This window comes from Xiphias gladius, chromosome 24 (assembly GCF_016859285.1).
Source record: "Xiphias gladius isolate SHS-SW01 ecotype Sanya breed wild chromosome 24, ASM1685928v1, whole genome shotgun sequence".
NCBI lineage: Eukaryota > Metazoa > Chordata > Actinopteri > Istiophoriformes > Xiphiidae > Xiphias > Xiphias gladius.
The window spans coordinates 10,191,496-10,207,199 of NC_053423.1; the positions used below are offsets into that span (position 1 = coordinate 10,191,496).

A 15,704-nucleotide genomic window follows, 5' to 3' on the forward strand; every position below is an offset into this window, starting at 1 on the left:
GAAAGAAAAAGTACTTGATCGGGCTTTTGTTTTATCATTCTGACTAGACTATGTGTGTTTAATCATGAAAATGTATAAAAATGTAACTTTGGTATTTTCCTTTTTTTTTTTTTTTTAGCAAAAAACGTTTTGTTTTTTTAGAGTATAATTGACTTTTTTCATGATATTATGACTTTTCATCACAATAAGCAGGTTTAACTAATAACATTAAAGCCCCATTCTATATAATTGCTCCCAGTAATTCACTTTGGTACTGTTAAACCTAAATAAATCCAGCCATTATTATTAATGTTATTAGAGGCACCCGTGTTTGACAAGTCAGAATATCTGTGAGAATGGTACATTGCAGATGCATACATTAGTGTCAGTGCTGAAAGAATATATTGTTCAGCCCTGTCCCGCTACATTACTTGAAACTCACGTACACATAAACAAATATCCTGAAATGGATATTAAAATTGGCATGTTTAATTTTGTGGTGATAAAGAAAAAAATCTCTCTATATAATATGATCCAGAGAAGAATTATGTGAAGGGAAAAGGGGGGATTGACTGTACCTGTTATTTTTCCACAGTGTGCTGGAGGCTGTTTTGAGATATTGCACACAAGTCTCTAACCAGAAAATGCTCCCACAGTACTGACTAGAATCCAGACCGTCCCGTTTCTACAGCTTCGGGGTTGACTTCTGTCATGTAAACACGTCAAGCCTAAACTCACTAAGTAAATGACTTGGGCAGATTTACATCTTCAAGTAAGTGTGATCAATAAAGTGACTGTCGACTTTTTAAACAAGATTGCTGTGGTGTGTTTGGTGGTCACAACTTGTGATACTTTACTCATTGAACCAGCAGGTGGCACTGTCATCACAGGTTTTTCCATTGGTTACTACAGTGAGAGACAGGAAACAGTATGCCTCACTCACTATCAGTTCATAAAAATAAAAAAAACAATGCCTCAGTGTAACTTAAAACAGATGTATTCTAATGCTGCTGGCAATGTCATCGCATTTTTAAAAAATATTTTTACATATTATCTTGATAATTAGAAAAAAATCACATAAACACAGGGGAGCACCGCTATACTGTATACACAGTGATTTATGAACACCCAAGGTTAGCATACCCTGCTGTGCAAGTGAAGAGTGAAAAGTGTTCACCTGAAATTTGTACATCTGTCTTTAAAACAGCTTCATTATCTTAAAACTGTGTGTTTAATAATAATGTTTGTGGGTTAAATGCAGACTTTAAAAGTGATACTGTACATACATTGTGACAAAATATCTCTGTCTTGAAATATCAAGAGATAAAATCAAAATATTCTATACTGTATGAAGATTTTGAAATGCTTAAGCTGTTACGAACTGTGTCAAGAGTCATGTTAAATATAGCTACTGGACGACACTTTCCTAGGAGTGTATGTGTGTGTGTAGAGTCTGCATGTAGTTTATGAGAATGAGTAGGGAGAGTCCTCCTCCTCACACACATTCAAAACATTCCACACTGGAAAAGGTCAGAGGTCCCATAGTCAGTATAAGGCGGGAAGCCTGTCTGACACTCACATATACACACACACAATGATACATTAAACACAAACAAAACACACACACAGGGCTTGCATCCAAATAAGTCCAATTATGTTACTGTCACGAGAAAGGAGGAGGAGGAGGAAGAACATAGAGTCTTTTTGCTATGTTTGGGAAATGAAGAACAGGATGAGGCCTTGACTCATCTGAGGTGTGTCCTGATCCCAGGTGGTTTGGGGTTTGCTGTAAGAGAAGAGGAAAGAAGAATAAAAAGACAACTTGACAGGTGACACTGAAGTCGTAGGTAAAGTTGAGGAATATCAAGTGCTGGGCTGCTACCTCTGCTTTCCCTGCTGGGGTAGATCCGAGGGAAAGGCTTGAATTCATCAGGAGGAGGTAAATCTTCTACAGGGTGGAACTGGAACTTGGATTCAAAGTCATCTGCAAAGGCAGAGGGAATATTCACTTAGATACTTAGATAATTAGGATTATCTTACAAACGTCTTGTTGTGGTGACTAATTCCCTGAAACAGCAGAAGAACCATTGTATAGTGTTGAGCCTCACCCAGGCTGTGTAGGTGTCCGTTCCTGAGGCTGGATGGGGGCAGGGGAGGTGGTGGTGGAGGGGGAGGAATGCGTGTGGACAACTCAGTGGAGGGGGAACGTGCCGGAGGAGCTGGAGGAGGAGCCAGCCGACCCAGACCTGTCACCAGGGGTGTTTGAGAGGAGTCCGACATCAGCAATGGAACTGACACCGTAAAAAGTAAAACCAAATCGGATGTGCTCGTCTCTAAAACCAACTGAGACAGCAAGACAATGCTTTTTTTTCTTTGAAACATAGCATGGATTTTTATATGTTGCTAAAAAACTACAGTTATACGACACATACTTGATTTAATAACCACTTTCAACAGCTGCAGTGTGTGTGTGTGTGTGTGTGTATATATATATATATATACATACATACATATATATATGGTATTTGATACTTTAGTATTTTATATGTACATTTCGCATGACTTTCTGAATCCATTCTGCCTATAGCAGAAAGAAAAAATACATTACATACTGTATGTGCTAATGTACTGAAACTTGTCATAAATATGCAAGTTGCTGATTTTACAACATGTATGTGAACCATAGATTTTTTTTAAAATCTTTCTGTTATTTCAAAAAAAAGTTTCTTTCCAGGTTTAAAACAAGCAACTATATTTTGGTTGAATGTTTTAGGGTAGTGGTCCCAAACCTGTTTTGCTTGTGACCCCTTACAATCCCCTAATCACAAGTTAGATGTTTGCATGATTTTTGAAATATTCGCCAGCTATCGAACTTGTAAATAAGATGAAAAAACAAAATCCAGTGCCCTTAAATGGGCTATCTGTTGTTGTTTTTGTATTTTTACATAATCATCATTATATGTCAGGTTGACCTTATCTTACAAGCAATGCTTATGTGTATGAGTACGAGTCAAAAACAGATCATATGCGTTCTTATTTCATCCTCCATGCAGCTTGTCTTTCTGCCATAACTTATAAAAGTTATTGGCAAGAAAAGGAGAAGTGTCCACCTACCTGCATTTCTGGGCACGGCAGGTGGGCGTCGGGTGGGAGCATTGCAGGGGTATGATGGCGGCAGAGAGCGCATGGCTGGGGAGGGAACTGGGGCCATCTTGGGCGGTGGTGGAGGGAGGGTGGATGGGCAGTTGGGAGTGAAAGAAGCCAGGAGAGGAGGAGGAGGTGGTGTTGGAGGAGGTCCAAGAGGGCTGTCCCGCTGGATGGGGAACCTAGAAGGTTCCAAGTGGACTGGAGAGGGGGGCAGAGGGTAGAAGCATCCTGAGGAGCGGTCCCCTGTGAAAGTGGAGGGAGGTTGGAAAGGTGGAGGAGGAGGAGGAGGAGTAGAGGGCTGCGAGACGGTGGTGTGGTGGGAGTACTGGATGGGGAGCCAGGTGGGCTTGGTGACTTGGGATGGGGGTGGAGGGGGAGGGCAGGAGGGGAGAGGGGGAGGCTTGTTGGCTGGACGGTCCTGGAAGGCTTGAGGTGGGGGAGGTGGGGGAGGAGCAGAGGGAGGGACAGGAGGAGTCGGAGGGGGAGAGGGAGCAGGGAAAGAAGGTGGGTGCTTGCTGCCGTGAGAAGGGGAGGCAGGAGCAGAGGATGAAGGCGCGTGGTGGGGGTGGACGGAGCTTTGGAGCTCTGCCGTCCTGTGAGGCTCTGGGTCCGCTGACGTGGGCGCGTTCCACAGCGGCTTGAGGGATGCTGATGAGCTCGATCGAGACACTTAGACACAGACATGAATGAGAGGAGTCATCGAGATGATCAAAAGAACCAGAGACGGTTACTGAAGATACATAGATCTAATAAGAAGAAGACATTTTGCACCAACCTGCTGACTTGCTTGCTAGGTCTCTCTGTCCTATAGGCCTGAGAGTGGGAAACCCTCCAGCAAAGAGCCCACCCAAAGAAGCTCCCACCCCTCCTGATGAACCCTGAGAAGCACCAACACTGCTGGATACATCTCCACTGCTGGTCTTGGGCTCTGAAGAACACCAAATATACAAATACATTAGGGGTGAGTATCAATAACAAGGACAAAAAGCAGACATTAATCGTGTCAAAATCACAAAACTCTAATCATGGAAGTTTTTGATAGAGTATTTTATAGATTTAATCACACACTTATTGATTTCCTTCATTCAGAAAATAGGCTTGGGAGAAACGTACAGTATGTGCTCAGTGTTTTAATGATCGCGAAACATTAAGATCACAGCAATAGTTCAGGCAAAACTACCCAAATCACCTGATCTCCCTGAGGGCCAGCTACATACTGTTTTACAAAACAGATCTGTCTGTTGCCACTGGCCTGGCTCCATACATGTAACACTGACATTGTTACCGTTGTAGGCCTTCAACCGTGTAAGTCAAGCTAATTCACTGACTAACTGAACAGACATATCCCGAAAAGTTTCTGTAATACACTGGCCACCCATAGGTCAGCTATCTAGTCTGCTGTCAATGTGTATAGATAACACTAAACAATAGAGTTGGGGAGTTGTGAGCCATTTCCCACAGCAGTGAATTAGTAGGATGTGAATGTTTCTGACTAAATTTTCACTGTCCATGATGGTCAGTTTTAATGACTCGTGGTTTGAACTTCAGTTTTAGGTTTATTCAACCCAGAGGTGAAATTTGTCTTGTCCCTGAAACACAATAAATTACACCACGTTTAAAATGTTTTGCTTTGAATGTCTTATCGTCTCCTGTCTTTTTTTCCCATCTTTCTCTCATCTCTTATCCCTTCTTCTTATTTCCACTACAATAACTACACTGCTTCTCAACCTACAAACACACTACTAAACCCCACTTCCACCATGAGAACGGATGAGTCAGTGATAGTAGCAACACGTGAGTACCATTCAGTGTCTGAACACAGACTGAGCATGTCCATATATGTGCTGATAGGACGGTAAGGTTGTTTCTCTTACTATCGACAACAGGGGCGCTGCGGTCGTTGACCTGCGTGACTTTCCTGAGCCTGGCTCCTTTCTGGATGTCGGCCAACAGGGCATTCCTTCCACCTCCTCCTCCACCAGACTGGATCTTCGGAGGCTCAGACAGACACTGTCACACACACAGAAAAAAAACAGCAATTTTATACAACTTAGACCAGTGTTTTTATGGTACAACATATGTTTTATATCTCACCAGTTCACCAGAGCACAATCATTAAACCTCCATACTAGGTATTAGTTGGTCAACAGAGGATTAATCACCAACTATTTTGATAATTTATGCAGCAAGAATGCCAAACATTTGCTGATATCAACTTCTCAAATGGGCAGATTTGCTTCATTTCTCTGTTTACTATCATTTTATTTTATTTGATAGAATCTTTTTACTTAAGGAGGGATACAGTATATCAACAGCTCCTCAACTTCTCCTCACCTCTTCTAACAAGCAGATACAAACAAAGAAAGCAAGAATGTGCTGTGAAAACAATAAGCAAAGACAAGGATGAGAGAGGAAGAGGAAGACATTGAAAGTCAGGAAAGAAGAAGAGAAACAGGAGGGAAGAGGGCAGTCTTTAGTCACACAGATAAATTCATGCGAGGTTATTGTTTCTCTCATATACTGTGACTGTGACTTCAGATTATTGCTGTAGCTTTAGAAGCTGCTAAACTGAGTATCTGCAGTGTTGTCCCGTTCGCTGTCAGCAGGAACTCATTTTCATTTAACATGAGGACGCTGTGAGCCTGCTGTGGAAACATAACACTCTCCTGCTACTGAGAGTCTGCTGTCTGCCTTACTGTGTGTGTGTGTGTGTGTGTGTGTGTGTGTGTGTGTGCGTGCCTGTGTGTGTACACACTACCTCAATTAATAATGCAACTAACCTCCAGGTGTTTGGTTGATGGTCTGTGAGAAGGACAGAGAGAAGAACACACAGTCTTACCTGTGGCAGGGCAGCACTGGGCGGCAGTGGGGGTGGAGGGGCCGCCGGGGGAGGCGGAGGGGGAGGAGGGGGGGCTGGCATGCTTAGGCCTCAGATACCTGCAGAAAACAATGCACATCCTATAACTAGATACAAACACAGTCACCGTCCTATTCATGCACTGCACCGCTGGACCAGCTTCTAGGATTTTTTTTCTTCCTCCATGTCAGAAGCTGCTACTGTGCAAAGGGGCACACTCAATGACCTCCTACCCTCTTCCCTGAACAGGAAGAGCTTTCACCACTATACAGTGCAAAACAGGAAACAGCAAGCGCTCCATCCTGTCCAGAGAATCTGACACATCCCCCTGTTCCATCCTCCTCTTCTTCCCACAATGCTTTGCGGCAGGACTTTGGAGAAGAACAATGGTGAGTGTTGTGTGAAAACTAATAGACCCCTACCCTTGAGCTACTCAATGACAAAAGGCCTTCACTTCAGTAACTGAATGGAAAAACACATTTAGGAAATGCCACAGGAATATGTTACAGCCTGCAAACACATTGTTCTTTTTTCCAACTTGTACTGAACATGCAACTATGTAGAGGACGTCTTCAAGAGCAGCTGCTTCAGTAATCAAAGTGATAAGCACCAAAGGCCACGACAACAACTTTCCAGGATTATGTAAGCGGTTTCAATCTCTTCACGTTGTTGGCAACTTGGCTGGTAAATGATCCTCAGTGACAGTCACTGAAATCTCCACCCAACTTCTTGACATCATAAATTCTCCACGAGCTGTCCGCCATGGCTGAAAGACCGAAAACAGCCCGAGGTTTGTGCAAATTCAGTTCTCTGTGGAATTTGCACATGATCCTCCTCTGCAATTTAATAAAACACACAGCAGAACCTGTTTTTGTTGAGTCTCTACGTATCTGTTTCCCTTGTCTTCATCTATTTGTTATAAAGTTCATGCGTTATGTTCCCCTCTATGCAACTGGCAGACTGTCCTCCGTTGCTATTTCTATCTTCATATCTGTGTCAAGCAGACGCTGTGGCACTGCCGGTGTAGATCTTTAAAGGGGGACACTGGTTAGCTGAGCTCCTGCAGAGCAGGTGGGACACAGTGGAAATGCACCGCTCTCCCACCAGTTGTTGTTTTCGTTGACCTGTAATAGGCCTTGTTCACCCTGAAGCACAGACGATCTAAAGTGACACAGGCGAGGCAGCTGGAACTGGCAGCTGTTGCAGCCTTGTAAAGGGATTCTCACACTTTTTGTGTCAAGGACATGCAAAAATGTTGATAACATGAGACCACGGACCCGCAGGATCTCTCCAGTACCAATCAATGGACAGGTTGTAACTGTAATCATCTGGCTGGGGTCCTTGTATCTGAAGTCTGCAACAGAAATTGACACATTACTTCTGTTGGGGGGTCTCACAGACCCCAGCCGTAAATCATGGTGAAATACAACAGATTTTCATTTGTCTCTGTATCTGCGATTGGTATTGACAGCACTTTCTACACAGCAATGTCCCCCTCAAATCCAAAATAAGTATATTTCTGCGTCTCTTATCAGAGTTTTTGAGCACATTGTTCATAAGTTGTCTAACGGGGAGTTAACTGACCCCATACATAAGTAACAACACTGTGTTGGAAAAAAAAGTGTACATTACTTGTCTCTGAATGAGTATTTGGAAAATAAAATAATATATATTTTTATTTGTGCATAGCCCATATAATATATCAAACTTACAATACCCTCCTTTGATGCAGTAACAACACTTGATGCTCATTTCTTTATTTTTTGCGTCCATCAAATGTAGAAGCTCAGTTTTTAGCAAAGAGAAGTGGAAAGAAGAAAAAGGCGTTTAAAGGACAAAGTGGTTGATTTTGCTATTATTAATTTGCAGCTTTGTTGGGTTGTTTTTTTTTTTTTGTTTGGTTACACATACAGCAGTGGGGTCTGTAGGATCCCGAGCAATGAAGAAGTAACGCCGGTGTCAAATAGAAAACACAAGAGTCCCAACAATCCTCCCGATATACTGTATTTTTGCTTTGCTCAACTTGCACAAAAATGATACCACAATTCATCTGTTACTTGGCATGACTGGTTTTTGTTTGCCCCCACTAAAACCCACTCGTGAAACACATTTACGGGAAAAACTCCAGAGAAGAGGTATTGTGTTATGATACTATACTATTTTGCGCCCTGCCTTTGGACAGGCAGTAAGAAGACAAGGTGCTCCAACCAACACGGTCCATCTGCTGTTAACAGATCTCTTTAAAAAAAAACGCTGTAGTGTATGTCTGTTGTTAGTCCAAATTTCAGGGGGCTTTGTAGTATTTGATAGGGTTAGGGGAAAAAGAAAAGCGGTTATTAGTATCTGCTCGCTGATAAGTCCATAGTAAGGGTTACGTTTGACTTACCCTCAGGAAATATCAGTAATCCACCTGTTCGCAGGGACAGCTTCAGCGTTAAACTGCCTTCATAGCGCGCTCCCCATAGCGGGCCGGTGGAGAAGTTTCCAAGTTATTATTAGTCAAACGAGGACACCGCCTCTCCAACTCCAGTGACTACACCTCGAGGAGCCCCTGTGAACATTTCAAAAAGTCGCAGAAAGCTTCTCGTGTCCGCGCGGCGGACTCTGAAAACATGCCACTGTGGCTCCGCGCAACGGTCTCCCCATGGCGCTGCCTGTTCACCCCGCGCTCCCCTGTGAGCGCGCTGCAGGAGGCTCGCACAGTGCGAGGCCACACCTCACCGCCCCCCGCACGGAGCACTGGACCAATGCAGAGAGAGGGGGGGGTAGAGACAGGACACTTGGCTCAGTGACATCGTTTCCAACCCCCTTGAATTACACCTGTGGAAAAAAAAAGACGCATCTTGCATGCACGAGAACTGGTTCTGACTGGGTGGTGAAGACGTCTGCACAGCGGCGGTTCTGTAACACGTTCTTACCGGCTGTATTTTCCTTTTCTTTTAGTTCTACCCAACTCTATTTTTGCGGCTGCACGACGGCTCATTGTCGCCCCCGTGTGTTATAACTATGATATTGCGGGCCAACGTTGGTCGTGCAGTTTCGGAGAATCTGGTGCCTGCGTTTCGCCCGCTGCGCCGCACTTCAGGAGCTGCGGCGAGACGGCAGCAGCGACGCGCTGCGTTTGACGACGCGGGTGTGATTTTCATAGTCGTGGGGTGTGCGCCGGTCGGAACTCCTCTCGCGTAAACACGAGCGGTGCGGGCGCACACGCACACACCTCGGACCATGACGGTGACAAAGGAATGCAGTGACACACCTTCAAGTGACAGAACAGTATAATTCAGGCCTGGCTTTGACATACACCGCAGACACTATATATAAATAGCTCTAATTCCTTGTAATTGTTCTCCTCGCCTCTTCCAGGTGACTGATGATCAGGCACCAACACAGCTGCCAAGAGACCTGATATAACTCTTGTGAATACTGTATCTTGCACTTCTGGTTCATGCGTTGTCTCGAATGCGCATTTCCTTCTGTTTGTATGTGACTATGTGAAATTACGAGCTGTAAAATGTCTGTTAGCATTAGCGTCTGTTTCAAGACTATTTTCTCGAGGGGGATAACACAAAGGTGTCCTTTCACTGCCCTGGTCTGCATGTTAACACACGCACACACACACACACACACACACACACACACACACACGCTCATACAACTGACTGTAGCAGTTATCAGATTTATTTCACAGGCGATCCAAAATACAGTAGTCCTGTAAAGCAAAATTCATCAGCGGCTGGATCATACTTCTGATATGGCTACACAGCCATATCTCCTTCAGTTGGATACAACATTAACTTCTTACTTCAGTATCAGTAGCTTTGTTTAGGAGCCATTATGTTTAATTAAACATGCCGGACTTCATCCTTCATTTTAAATATTTATGCATTTTACTGGCAAGTGACTGACTAAAAGCTGCTCATAAGCATTCCTTAATTTCCTCAACTAGCTGATTTTTTTTCTGCACAAAATAATGAAACCATTTACACCTTCATAAACATCCTTCTAACCCTTTAGAATCAACCTGTTTTTGTAAAAGCATTGTAAAAGGAGCATTATACTTATCCTTCATTCTTAAACATATATTAATCTTATTACAGAAATAATGTAAACATCAACAAAACTGTCACGAAGCATATCACACTTTATCTTGAGCACTGATAGAAAATTACATTCAATTATTTAGCTATATTGGGCTTTTAAGTGCTCACTGCATTACTAATCTATCTCCTCATTTGGGCTTTCATTGTGGGATATTTTTGGCAAAAAGGTTGAATAACCATTATAAACAAGTAAAATCCCTTTTTATGCCACTTATTATTATTTGTGCGGCCCTCTGCCACAAGTCCATTAACAAATTTTCAATATTTATTGCACCACATAACCATATTCCTTCAGTACTGGGCCTAAAGTTGAACGCTCCTTATCATCTCCATCATCCCCATCATAACCAACACACAGTAGACCTCTTGGAATGCCTCAAGAGTTTGAAGCATCCTCATGTACTCAAATTCCTCTCCCTCATCAAGCATCTTTATTAAGCAGTCCTTCATCCTCCTCACTCTCCTTCCTCGTCACCGCATGTCCTCTTTCCCTGACGCCACGTTCTCTGTCCCTTTCTCCTGTATAGGAAGGCTCGAGCGAACTCTCCTCTTCTCTTTAAATCGACCCGAGCGTGACACTTTCATGTTCCTGCGACATGTCTGCTCGTTGAAGACCGACTGCAGGTGGGAGTCGTCGTAAGTGTCGTCACTAAGGAGGCTGGAGTTCTTGCCGGAGTCTTGCTGAGACAGGGACTGGTCGCCGGCGGTCTTGGAGGCTGCTGCGGCAGGGTCTTTTTGCTTCTCTGGATGTTGGTCAAAGGGGTCAAAGTCCGGGCCCAAGGCGTGGGGTGAACCTGCGTCCTTGGTGCCAACAGTCTTCCTCTTTGACAGGAATGCCTTCCACCATGGGGTCCTCTCTGTCATCTTTGACTGGAAGGAGGAAACTGGAACAGAAAACAGAAAGCTTAAGTGTGTGACCTCTCTGAAAACATCAAATTGTTCCATTTCAAACAATGTGTGCAATACGGTCATATAATTTGCCGAGCATTATTTATAAAACATGTTGATCATCATTGCCAAAGCGTTCATTGTGCTTCATATCTTCAGAAATCCTCAGTCTGTTTGAATGTGATGATTTGCTCGATCTAAATCTGAATATGTTTCGGTCCTAAAATACTCTGATTTAATACCAATTTTCCACTGGTGAGAAAACTTCTTACCAACTAATCCTATGAATAACCAGTGTAGCCACGCTTACCCTCTCTGTAAAACTGGTTTCATCAGTCGCGAGAACAGAAAAACAAACCCAGGCCGTGATTCACAGTAGAACAATGCGCAAATAAAGCTCTCACGAACTCTTACCTGGGACACAACAGCTGGTGTGGACACTTTAAACGACCCAAATCGAAATGTGACAACTGTGACAGCAGTCCCTCAGAGGGTCGCAGCAGAATCCATTTCACGCACGAGCCAGCCAGGTGTCCTGACCCCTCACATCTCCCGCCTCCACAAACTTGAGCTTTTCTTCTCCTCCTCAACTCAAGTGTCTCCTCTCTTCACCGGCAAAATCTCCAGAAAACCACAAACCATAACACACGTTTATAAGGAGCAGAGTCCGTCTACTGGACCAGCAGGTTTCCGCCTCCGAAACCCTCACCTCCGGAGCACCTGTCCTCACTCCTGATTGGATGAACGCCCAGAGTCTGTCACGTGAGCACCGCTCAGGTGAAAACACTGCAGTGGTAGGTGGGGTTTATGGTTGCGTGGCAACAAGTCCCATGAGCGCGTACACCTCTTCGGTAACAGATTAAAAAAAAAAAAAAAAAAAGAGCCCTTTGTATCAGCTGAACCCAACCCAAACCAGGGAGCCAAATTATCCTCCCTTTTTTGGACGCCCAGCAGTTTAGGCTACAATGACTTGTCATGCAAAGGGGTGGGACTGGGTATCGAGGTGTTCATTCAAAAACCAGTTGTGCTGAGCAGCATGCAGTCAAGCTACATGGCCTGAAATGGCTTATTATTTGGGTTTGGGCCTGCGACAGGAGGAAGTCGGGAGCCTCCCGAAATGACATTACTGCACCAGACGTGCAATTGTTGCTGCTGCGAACTCGCATTAAGTGAGGGGAGGGGGGGCAGTTTCACCTGCCGGGGTACTCGTCACCTGTGCTCCTTCCGAACGCTTCCGCTTGTCCTCCCTCCCTACTTTCAAGTCCAGCTCTACAGTTGGTTTCTTTAAGGTCTCTTGTAGTTTTCATGCCTGTTTGTAAGAGTCCCCGATTTCAAAGAATTACACGCAACCAGCATGCATGCACTCATCCATGGCCCAGGTGGGCTTTGGTTCAGCACACGCCACATCATCAGCAACCCACTATGTGTAGAGTTACATGTACCCAATATACTCTGTAGACAATCAGGTGAGATTTTTGAAAGGTTTTTTAAAAGGCAAGACTCAATTGTGCGTATAATGACACAGTTGGAAAACGTATAACAGGTTTTAAATCATCCTTATGGGTTAATGTCGATTAAATTAACTGTCAAGATGCTTTACCAATGCTCAATAGATCAGTTATGAGATTTAACGTTAGGGTCACAAGATTGAGAAAAAAAAATCGTAGTAGTTAGTTGACACAATAGTTGACACAGTAATAAGGGCTCAGGAGTTTCCCACTCTCTAATAAGCTGTCATTCTTACAGCCATATGCTAACAAGTACTGAATACATCGTCATTACAATAAACAGTCTACAGTGGTGGGAAGCAACAGTACAGACATTTACTCAAGTAGTCATTAGTAGTAGTAATTTCATTATACACAATACTTTTATTCCACTGCATTTCAGTGGAATATTGTACTTTCTGCTCCATGATGACCCTGTGAAATGCGACGCATTTTCATAGAGTAACAACCAAGCAGTATGTTGTACTTCTAATTAGCGCCACCTGGAGCAGCTAAAGGAGTGAAATACTAATTACACATCAATGCATCAGTAGTAACAATCCAGTAATGCAATATTTAAAAATATGACACTATAGGGGGCATCTTTCTGCATGATAAGTACATTTACTTTTGATACTTTAATAGTACTACTTCAATATTTTAAACATTGTAATGCATGGTTTTTACTTGTAATTGAGTATTTTTACACCGTTGTATCGCTACTTTCACCTAAGTAAAGAATCTGAATACTTTATCCACCAATTTTAGTGAGTTGTTTGTATACGGAAATTGGCCCTCCGGATGCCCTGCAGCTCCATTCCAAAAAGTAAGTGATCAAACGGTCCATTGGGAGGGTTTCCATGATGAACTACAGAGCTAAAAAGACAAAGCAAGAGTTATGCAGTTGTTGTTGTGCCTTATGACTGACTGGTAAAACATTAGTAATTACCAGTTAGACATTACCGGTACCTTTTAAGTGGTGGTTCACATCACAAGATAAATGTGTCTTTCAAAAGAAAAGGAGTACTGGTAAAATAAAAAATACAATATGATACGATACACCAGTAAACTTTATTGTTCTCATTAAAATTTGCACAAGGTTTTATGACAAAAACACTATATAAGGCAAAATATGTACAGTTTATAAATCTGAAAAATCTCAGTAATAAAAAACTGCTGTAAAACTATGAACATTCTCATCAGTGAAATGTTCACCATATAGAGTACAGGTGTGCAAGTTTTTTCTGAAGAAGTTATTTTTGATCTTTCATTCCTAATCTTTCTTTTGCGTGAAAGCGAAGTTACAAAGTGTCACTGGTTCCTCGTGACTGAGAAAATTACATCTTTGAGAAACAACGTTATGAAAGAAAATCAGTTTCTCCTGTTATGACTTTGTAATCCCTGGCCAAATAGTTTCTGTATGGCTCTGTGCCAAGAGGGAAGACCAAGTCTGGGTTGTGCAGCAGAAACAGAAACAGAGATAGGAGGGAGGAAATAGGGAATGCCTTTTGTTTCCCTCCTCTGAACTTTGGACTGAAAGTTGTTATTGTGACAACATGAATATTTTCCATTATTGTCTCTCCCTCTCCTGCCATCTCCCATCCCAGTCGAAACTCTGCGGAGTCATTTCCTCACTCCACTAGACAGAAATCTGTCCTTCATTGTATTTTATTCTACCTGCGAACACATACAGGTCCGCAATGGACACTGAAGTGTGCACAAATTTCAATATAGATAGATAGATAGATAGATAGATAGATAGATAGATAGATAGATAGATAGATAGATAGATTGATTGATTGATTGATTGATTGATTGATTGATAGATAGATAGATAGATGGATAGATATAATTATATAATATTAAATTGCAGTGTTGCAGATGCCATTTCACATAAATCACAAAAACAATGAGGTAAATAACAAACAGTGCAATTAAAGACTTAATTCTATACACTAACTGAATAGTCTAAATAAAGTATAAAAATAAAAGATAAATATAAATAATAAAAAAATCAAGACTTAAAATAGACCCATAGCCATATTATGTGCTGATTATACTGTACAATGATGGTGATCTAATACACCATAATACATTGTACATTAGTGCAAGTTGGGTTGATCTATATAGAGCCACATTGATGATGCAGAAGCAGATTATTATAGGGCCACAACTAACAATTATTTTCATTATTGATTAATCTTCTGGTTGTTTTTCGAATTAATAGATCAATTGTTTAGTCTGTAAAATGTCAGAGAATTGTGAAAAGATGCACGATTTCCCAGAGCACAAGATGACATCTTTAGGTTGCTTGTTTTTTTTCCAGACAAGGGCGTAAAACCCAGAGCTCTTCTATTTAAAATGATTTTATAAATTAAGTCCTCACATTTATTCCTTTATGCTATTTTTAGCTGACAAATTAACGATCAAAAGAGTCGAAATAATCAGCTAATCATATCTGCCTAGTTCCACACTGACCCACAGCCCACATGGATACAGCTTCTTGTGGTCTACACAACATCATAATCACAGGTTTATATCACCTCTCAGTTTTGCTTTGGCTTTCCCATATCTCCAAATCTGCTTTCCTCTCCATAATACCTCAATAGCCTCACTGAAAGTTGATCATTATCTTCACCCACACCAGATAAAGAAAACATCCATTTAGAGATTTTTTTTTTTTTTGGTCCGAGACCTGCACCATAAACGTTAGTTTCCCCACCCTGAGAAAATATGGTTGATTGAACTGAAGGATTTCCTAAGGGTGAAATCTGAGTATTTGCCCATTGAGACAGAGAGGTATGTAGAGAATGTGTGTAGAAAGCTAAATAACGTTGTCAAGAGATATTGAAACATTGACTGAGATTACATAAGGTATTCCCTGCAACTGTATTCTCTCTGTCTGGGAAATGGTTGACCTTCTGCCAATACAAACCACATAAATCGTCACTTTTTTTTCCCTGACAACTGCATGCAGCCATGAGAGAGCACCAAATTTGCCTTTACGGACACACTGAACACACGAAAGTGGCTCATTCAACCATGTATAAATATTTATGTTGACTCAAAGGCACACAGTTCAGAATACCTGCGCCTGTCTACACGTGTCTTTTTTTTATGTGATGTGTGTGCGTATGAGTCCAGTAAGTCATTGTGAAATGAAAAACCTGAAAATCTCTTTTTGTCATTGTGCAGTATTGAACAACAGGTTGAACCTAGGTGTGCTAACCCTGGGCGAGAGAACAG

General features: G+C 42.3%; 2 protein-coding genes across 5 annotated transcripts; both read right to left on the reverse strand.

The window, feature by feature from the left end:
• Positions 1-1,170: 1,170 nt before the first annotated feature.
• Positions 1,171-8,649, reverse strand: wipf3 (WAS/WASL interacting protein family member 3). Of its 4 annotated transcripts, none has more exons than XM_040121850.1 (9): positions 8,370-8,649; positions 7,261-7,337; positions 5,966-6,063; positions 5,001-5,136; positions 3,902-4,054; positions 3,094-3,795; positions 2,088-2,225; positions 1,862-1,963; positions 1,171-1,765 (listed from the first exon to the last, which is right to left on the reverse strand). In XM_040121850.1, the coding sequence occupies exons 3-9, from the start codon at positions 6,044-6,046 to the stop codon at positions 1,725-1,727; spliced, it is 1,353 nt and encodes a 450-aa protein (XP_039977784.1). In that variant the 5' UTR covers positions 6,047-6,063; positions 7,261-7,337; positions 8,370-8,649; the 3' UTR covers positions 1,171-1,724. The 4 variants fall into 4 exon arrangements, 3 of the variants coding, with proteins under 3 accessions (XP_039977784.1, XP_039977782.1, XP_039977783.1); XM_040121848.1 differs by having other exon boundaries at positions 2,088-2,270; XM_040121849.1 differs by lacking the exon at positions 7,261-7,337 and having other exon boundaries at positions 2,088-2,270.
• Positions 8,650-9,724: 1,075 nt separating this feature from the next.
• Positions 9,725-11,704, reverse strand: LOC120786698 (proline-rich protein 15). Its single transcript, XM_040122259.1, has 2 exons — positions 11,386-11,704; positions 9,725-10,967 (listed from the first exon to the last, which is right to left on the reverse strand). Exon 2 carries the CDS (start codon positions 10,945-10,947, stop codon positions 10,555-10,557), a length of 393 nt encoding a protein of 130 aa, XP_039978193.1. The 5' UTR covers positions 10,948-10,967; positions 11,386-11,704; the 3' UTR covers positions 9,725-10,554.
• Between the last annotated feature and the right edge of the window lie 4,000 nt (positions 11,705-15,704).

Excerpts from the sequence above, each read along its gene's own strand:
- wipf3 (XM_040121849.1), bottom strand. The coding sequence starts at position 6,046 with ATGCCAGCCCCCCCTCCTCCCCCTCCGCCTCCCCCGGCGGCCCCTCCA. Across the intron at positions 5,137-5,965 it reads CCAGTGCTGCCCTGCCACAG|TGTCTGTCTGAGCCTCCGAA; the intron begins GTAAGACTGTGT and ends TGTGTGTGACAG. Across the intron at positions 2,271-3,093 it reads TGCCGTGCCCAGAAATGCAG|TTCCATTGCTGATGTCGGAC; the intron begins GTAGGTGGACAC and ends TTACGGTGTCAG.
- LOC120786698 (XM_040122259.1), bottom strand. The coding sequence starts at position 10,947 with ATGACAGAGAGGACCCCATGGTGGAAGGCATTCCTGTCAAAGAGGAAG.